The following is an 8,133-nucleotide window of genomic DNA, read 5'->3' as shown; positions in this document are numbered from 1 at the left end:
GAAGCTAGAAGGACCCATTTGTGTTCGTTTGACTCGTTGGGAAGAAGAAAACATGGCAAAACTAGAAACATCCACCTTCCTCCTCGCATGCATTTACTGATCTCGTTAACAATTCTCAAGCCTCTGTTCCTTTCGTTTTCTCCTTCATACGGGTTTCTCAAGTCTGTATTGTTCATCTCGTTATCCATTCGTTTTCTCCTTCAGAAGCTTTGCTCGTTCATCTCGTTTGCTGAGTCGATCATTCATCTCAAGTGAATTCAATCTTACTCAATCCTTTATTATACTAATTGTTTTATGTACTAATTTTTTAGGTTTAAAGTCATTTGTGGTAAAGGGTTGATTTTTCAGCTTATTAAGATTTGGGGATTTTTGATTTTTTTTATTGTATTCCTCTTTTCTTATTAAGTTTCTGAATCCGATTGTACACTTTTTTGAGAACATGAATGACCAAATTTGAGGGTACCCTTGTTATTTAGCTTATTAAAATTTGGGGTTGAAGCCATCTGGATACATAGGTTATGTGTGTCATTTATAGCTAGAGAGAAATTATTTTTGAATAAATAGCAGATGAGGGTTTTGGCTATATGATTTTTATGTACAAGGTAATTGATAATCAGAGTTAGATTTTAGTTTATCCTTGATTGGGTACTGTTAACACATTAGCAGGAAATTTGTTCTTGATGAATTGGTATTGTTTTTAGTTTCCATTCCTTGTATATGGTAGGAACTAGGAAGTAATATTCTTTGTATAAAGTCATATTCTGTAATATGTTTCTACTTTATACAAATATTTAATTGAGACTTTCTTTTTCTAGAAGGACGAAGTTAACTACCCACCAAAGCTCCTAAGTTAAGTTGCTACTAGACTAATACAATAAATGGATATATGTTTGAAGTTAAACATATAGTGTTGGGTACATAGGTTCTGTGTGCCATACATAGCTAGAGATAATTTTTCTTGTACAAATGTACTATATAAAATAAATGGATATATAACTATGAAGCATGAACACTCTTCGAATAAGTCGTGTCCCGGTTTTGGACACGTTACACGACACCGACACATATAATTACACACTTGATTATATAATTTTCTTAAATTATTAACGGTGTCGGCGTGTTAGTGTCCGTGTTCGTATGTGTGCTTCATAGATATAGAATGGTCTTATGGTTAACAATATCATCAACCATTGAAAATACTTTATTTGTGTATTTATATCCAAAAAATATGTTAAGTTCATCCTTCTTGCACATTCAACTTATCTTGTGTATTTATATGTTGCCGTAATTTACCGCATGATTGAGTGTTTAACTTGTGATGTAAAGTGAGTGGATAACATTTTATTGTATGCAAATTCTTACTTTGTATTATACTGTATTAGATTGGTAGTGATGGACAAAGAGTGGACTAAGCTACCAAGGCTTAGTCGTGAATATAAGAAAGGTGTTGTATCTTTCTTAGATTTCGCCTTTACTAAAGGAAAACCAGAAGGGAGGGAAATTCTATGCCCTTGTGACAAGTGTAAAAACACTTGGTATGAAAAAAGAAGAGTGGTTTTTGATCATTTAGTAGCCTATGGATTTGTTGAAGGCTACAAAGTTTGGGTGTACCATGGGGAGCGAAGATCAAGGTCGACAAAAATTGATGATCAAATGGAAGTTCAAGAAGACTCACATGATGACATTGATGGCTTATTGTTTGACACATTTAGAAATTTTGTAGAAACAGATGGAGTTAACAAGGGACCTAATGAGGATGCTAAAAAGTTCTACAAGTTAATTGATGAGTCAAAACAACCACTGTACACAGGATGCGAAAATTTCTCTACCTTATCCTTCATTATTCGAATGTACTTATTGAAGTGTCTTCATGGGTGGAGCAATGCATCGTTCACTTCTCTCTTAGAGTTATTGAAAGAAGCAATGCCTGACCTTAACATTCCCAATTCTTTTAACAAAACAAAGGCCATGATTAAGGACATTGGTCTTGATTATGAAAAGATTGATGCTTGCCCCAATGATTGCATGCTATTTTGGAGAGAACACAAGGATGACAATTTTTGTAGATTTTGCAAAGCTTCTCGGTGGAAAGAATCCCCTCAAGTGGATTGTGAGTCCGAGCAACACAAAAATGATCATAAAGTTGCTGAAAAAATTCTGAGACACTTTCCCTTGATTCCTAGGCTTCAGAGGTTGTTTATGTGTTCAAAGACAGCTGATTCAATGAGGTGGCATAAAGATGATCGCACTAAAGATGGGTGCTTAAGGCACCCTGCTGATGGCCAGGCGTGGAAGGACTTTGACAGGCTTCACACAGACTTTGCTTCTGAATCACGTAATGTAAGACTTGGCTTGAGTAGTGATGGATTCAACCCCTTTAGGACTATGAGTATATCACATAGTACATGGCCTGTTGTGACAGTAGCATACAATCTTCCTCCCTGGTTGTGCATGAAGCCTGAATTTATGATGTTGTCATTACTAATTCCTGGGTCACAATCTCCAGGAAAAAATATTGATGTGTATCTTCAACCATTAATTGAGGAGTTGAAAGTGTTATGGGAATCTGGAGTAGAAACATATGATGCCTCAAAAAATCAAATGTTTCGAATGCGTGCTGCTTTGTTATGGACAATTAGTGATTTTCCCGCGTATGCCATGTTGTCTGGTTGGAGCACAAAAGGGAAGTTGGCATGTCCATGCTGTAACAACAACACTTCTTCAACCTATTTAAAACACAGTCGAAAGATGTGCTATATGGATCACCGTACATTTTTGCCAATGGACCATGCTTGGAGAGAAAATAGAAAATCTTTTAATGGAAAAAAGAACTTAGATCTGCACCGACTATGTTAGAAGGGACAGAAATATTAGAAATCTTAAAAGATTTTAACAATGTGTTTGGGAAGACAAACAAGCAAAAAAATGATGGTCCATGGAAGAAGAGGTCAATTTTTTTTGAGTTGCCATATTGGGCTAGCAATACACTACATCATAATCTTGATGTAATGCATATTGAAAAGAATATTTTTGATAACATCATTGGGACTCTATTGGATATACCAGGAAAGACAAAAGATCATGTTAGAGGTCGTTATGATTTGGAAGAAATGGGCATTAGAAAAAATCTTCATCCAAGGGATGTTGGTGGGGGTCGTGTCGCGATTGCAAATTCATGTTTCTCCATGACTTCTGAAGAGAAGTCTATGTTTTGTGGTGTTCTGAAGGGTGCAAAACTACCAGATGGTAGTGCATCAAATATTTCAAGATGTGTGAAAGTTTCTGAAAAGAAAATATGTGGTTATAAGAGTCATGATGCACATTTCATGTTGCATTACTTGTTGCAGATACCAATACGAAGCACAATGCCTAAAGCAGTGGCCCAACCTCTCATTCGTCTTAGTCGTTTTTTCCGTTCTCTATGCCAAAAAGTTATCCAAATCCATGATCTGGACAACTTACAGGAAGAAATTGCTGAAGTACTTTGTCAACTAGAGATGGTTTTTCCTCCTAGTTTTTTTGATGTTATGGTTCACTTAGCTATTCATCTTTCGAATGAGGTTAGATTGGGTGGCCCAGTTCAACTTTCGATGGATGTATCCCGTAGAAAGATATTTATGTAAGCTTAAAGGATATGTTCGTAATAGAAGTCGTCCCGAAGGTTCTATTGCTGAGGGTTATGTGGCTGAAGAGGGCATAACTATTTGTTCAAGATATATGCACAAAGGTGTGGATACAAGGTCAAACAGAAAGAATCAGAACTATGATGATAGTGATTTATTAGAGGTAGATGAAATTGATTACTTTTCAAGTATTGGTCGTCCTTTAGGGGGAAAGAAAAATGGGAAGCCATTTTATTTGGATTTTGATTCATTAGCCCAGGCCCATCGATACCTCCTATTCAATTGTGGAGAAATTGAAGTATATATCAGGTGTGTTCACATGTCATTTTTTTCTCAACCTAAAACCTATTTAGAAATTGACTAATGAATGCCATTGTTTTCTGTATAGAGAGCATGAAGGTATTGTTAATAGCCACACTAAAAAACGTAAGTGGGATAAAGCCAAGGCTCAATGCCTGAATTTTAGTGACTGGTTCAAAACTCGAGCCAAGAGAGATGATGTACCACCTCAGCTAAGAGAATTCTCTAGAGGACCAAATAATGTTGCAAAAAGGTTTTCAGGATATCTTGTTAATGGATATAGATTCCATACTATGCAATGAGATGCAAGACGCAAGACTCAAAATTCTGGTGTGACTTTGGTTTCGTTAACTGCAAGTTTTGCAAGCTCGAAAGATGAAAATCCAAGGACAGAACCGGTCAATTTCTATGGAGCAATTAATGATATAATTGAGTTGAACTACTATGGCCACTGCAAATTTGTTCTATTTAGGTGTGATTGGTATGAAGTTGAAGAAGATGAATATGGACTTACTTGTGTGTACTTCAATAAAAAGTGTTATCAAGATGATGCTTTTGTGATTGCTTCTCAAGTTCAGCAATGTTTTTATGTTCAAGATCCTTTGAATGTAAATAGACATTATGCTTTGAAGACAGATCCAAGAGATTTGTTTAAAATGGGTAACCAATCAGAGTTTGAAGCTACTAGTGTAAATGCAGCAGATGAAATCAACTTGGTTAGGGAAGACATACCTAGAACAATCATTGAGAAGCCTTCAAATATTTTACAATGAATAGAAGAAGAGGATGAGGATTATTCTGATTTTGATGACACATTATTTGATTATATGGACTAATGTGTAAAATGAATTTGTTATTTCTATTATGTTGCATTATTAAAATTGAACATTTTTTAGATCCATTTTGTTGCGTTCTTACAATCTATGATTGTAGAGTTTGCTATAATTATGTACTTTATTAAGTGTCTTATAGTAATGAAAGAGACAATATTGTATTATGGTTTGCTGTTTTGTGTAATTTGTGGTTTCTATCTGTTTTTACTGTTTTCTGGACAGGTTTTTTAGTTCTATGTTGTGTTAAAGAGAAATGAAGAAATTGCTGATATTAAAAGACAATGTTCTAACGAGACGGCTCGTATGGCTAAGCAAGTTAACGGCTTACAAGGGCTAGTTAAATGCTTGTTAAAGCAAGTGAATCCTGATTTGGATGATGAAGCTTTGGACAATATCATGGAGTATGCTATGGTTGTTGAATGCGGTGCTTCCACATCAATGCATGCGAGGAATGTTGAAAAGGTAATACTTGTGACTTATTTAAAAGTTTATGATCTTATTTTGTAAGTATTTGTAGTATTTGATTGGAATTTAGTTAGATATAAGGCTTGTATAGTTTCAGATTTATAGGAATGTTCTTTGTGTAAATTTTCTTGGTCTCGTACATGGACTTTGTATTGTCATTTGCGGTCTAGCATGCTAAGGGAATGGTGTTGTAGAGTCAATTTAAGAGATATTTCTTGCTGCTTGCACACCTTGTGCTTGGTTGTAATCAATACACCTTGTGCTTGGTTGTAATCAATAATATCACTAGGACTAAGAAACTTTCTTATAAATGCAGGAAATTCATCCAACTGGCGAGGAAGGCCAACTTGAAGACGAAGATCATCCTGGAAATGAAGATCAAGAGGGATGATGTTATTTGCATGTTTAGATTTTATAATCTCCAGCTACTGCTAAACTATGAATAATGTGTGCATAAACCAATACTTTTTGGTTTTTTTGAAGCAAACAGATATGTTACTTTTAATTTGTATATGTTTTGGATATTATCACGCATGTAATATTATGATGCAAGACTATTACCTATTTTATTGAAGTTCTTATCATTCAAAATCTTGAGTAGTTATTATATATATATATATATATATATGAGAACTTCTATGGTACACTCACAATTTTGAGTGTACCGGTACTCTTGTTTCACAAAATATATAAATTAAAGATCACTTTAATGAAATAAAAAGGTATTTGTCAATATTTATATTTTTGAAAACATCATTTCATAAGAAAAACCATTATTTCATTGTTTATAAGGATCATATTACAAAATTTACATTTTATCATAAAAAATAATCAATATTCATTGTTATGAGTAATAAAAATTCTTAAAAATTAAATTTTATTTCGTCGAAACTTTGGTATATAAAATTTAATTATCTTAGTTGTCAATGATAGAAAATAATTATTTTTCTTCAAAAAAATAACTCATTTATTATTAATTTTACGACTTGGTGTACCGATACATCCAAATTTATTGGATGTACCATAGAATTTGTCTATATATATATATATATATCTAAAACTACCATTCCTATAACTTCAATTTAAAAAAAAAGCGTTGCAAAAATAGTCAATAATCTACTATGTATTTATAATAGAAAATTTTGAATAGCCATCCCATGAAAGCTTGAATAACCGTCCCTAGAAAAGTTTGATCAAATCAACAACAGTGAAAAAACCGTCCCTAGGAAAAAATCGAATAACCGTCCCTAGAAAGTTTGAATAACCGTCCCTTGAAGACTGTGAAACCGTCGCTCATGACACTGAAGAAACCGCTGCTCTTCTGTCCTTTAGACAACGGTTTTACGCGACTGTGGCCTAAAACACAAAAACCGTCGCTTTTAGAATAGGCCACGGGCGTATATGGGACGCTTTCATAAGCGTTGCATAACCGTCGCCTATAGATTTAGAGACCGTTTTCTTGTTTACAACAACGCATTTTGAGTGTTGCCTAAGATAAAAAATGTTGTAGTGATTCGAACTCCAATCATTCAATTTCTCCACATTTAAAATGCATGAGTTTTAACCACTAGACAATTTGAAGAAGAAGAAAAAAAGACAATGAACTTTATGACAAAAGATAGGTGGGGTTTCCTTCACTTTGCCCAACATCATATATTAGAGACATTTACATTAGAATAATTTGTTTCCTTTCTAAGTATTTAGCCAATTTATTATTGTCCATTTATTATTGATGTTGTTGATCACGCTCCCTCTGTGTATCAATAACAATTATAATTATAATTTTGGTCCATATATATAGGTCACGCTCCCTCTGTGTATCAATAACAATTATAATTTTATCAATATCAGATTTTTTCAACAAGTTCTGTAATATGCCAACATCAGATTTTTTTCCTAGGGTTTCGGTTATCCCTTCCGCTGCCAAATTTCTTCTTCAACCTTTCTCCGATCATCAAACACGATGAGCGAATCAAATTCTAATTCTGATCACGATGTTAATCCGACCGGATCCAAAACAATCAAAGATCCATCACAGGATCCAAGAAGTCTGTTCTTCCTTCATCCAAGCAAAAATTCGGGTGCTGTGTTGGTATCTACTCCTCTCACCGATCACAACTGGAGTAGAGAAATGAAACGTGCTCTATCTTCCAAGAACAAAATCAGGGTTTTTTTAGAAGCTTTTAGGTTTTTTCTTTCTTTCTCATTTCAGCTTCAAATTTGTGTTTGCTTTTTCAACAGATTTGTCTTCTTTCTGTTGTTACAGCAATAGTCATCATGCAATTCAGGCATGGGTTGAGATTTTTGCTTATTTCAAATGTGGCTGAAGTGAATTTAAGGTTGGTTATTATGTCATTTCTTCTCTAGTTTAAGTTGTCTTATGAGAAATAATGAGCTTTCAATTAGTGCCCTGTCATGTTGTAATGTTGTGGTGTGTTAAAATTGGAATTTTGTTTCTATTTTTTATTCTTTTCACAATTGATTTCAATTGTTTTTTTTGTTGTTAATTTTTTGGGGTTTTTTAAATCTTTCTTCAATTTGGTTAGAGTTTTGAGTTGGAGATGAAGATGAAAATAAGGAGGAAGAATCAATTTCGATTTTGATTTTTTGGGTTATTTGTATGAATATGAAAAATTCTAGGCAGAGATGTTGGACAAAATGAGTTTATGAGTTGTGTTGGAGAAGAAGAAGTAATTGGAGGTGTTGGAGAAGATGAAGACAAGAACATAATTCTGGTCATTTTGGTCCCTTGTCTACGTGGAAAGCCAGTATAACAGCTGAAGTGGCATGTGTAACGGACACATCAGCACCGTTAACATCAAGTTAATGTTTTGGATGCATTTGACTAACGGAACAGACATTGAGGAAGTTTTTAGTTCGTTTTCTTGATTCAGGAACGTGGCTGATAGCGA

The 8,133-nt window shown here is 34.2% G+C and overlaps 1 protein-coding gene across 1 annotated transcript; it reads left to right on the top strand.

Moving 5' to 3' along the window:
* Positions 1-5,805, top strand: LOC112421963 (uncharacterized). The gene is made up of 3 exons (XM_024784262.2): positions 1-3,932; positions 4,012-5,218; positions 5,538-5,805. Exon 1 carries the CDS (start codon positions 1,393-1,395, stop codon positions 2,854-2,856), a length of 1,464 nt encoding a protein of 487 aa, XP_024640030.1. The 5' UTR covers positions 1-1,392; the 3' UTR covers positions 2,857-3,932; positions 4,012-5,218; positions 5,538-5,805.
* The last annotated feature ends 2,328 nt before the right edge of the window (positions 5,806-8,133 follow it).

This window comes from Medicago truncatula, chromosome 5 (genome assembly GCF_003473485.1).
Source record: "Medicago truncatula cultivar Jemalong A17 chromosome 5, MtrunA17r5.0-ANR, whole genome shotgun sequence".
In the NCBI taxonomy this organism is placed as follows: Eukaryota; Viridiplantae; Streptophyta; class Magnoliopsida; order Fabales; family Fabaceae; genus Medicago; species Medicago truncatula.
The sequence above is the reverse complement of the archived record's forward strand: the minus strand, read 5'-3'. Positions and strand labels throughout refer to the sequence as shown.

Excerpts from the sequence above, each read along its gene's own strand:
- LOC112421963 (XM_024784262.2), top strand. The coding sequence starts at position 1,393 with ATGGACAAAGAGTGGACTAAGCTACCAAGGCTTAGTCGTGAATATAAG.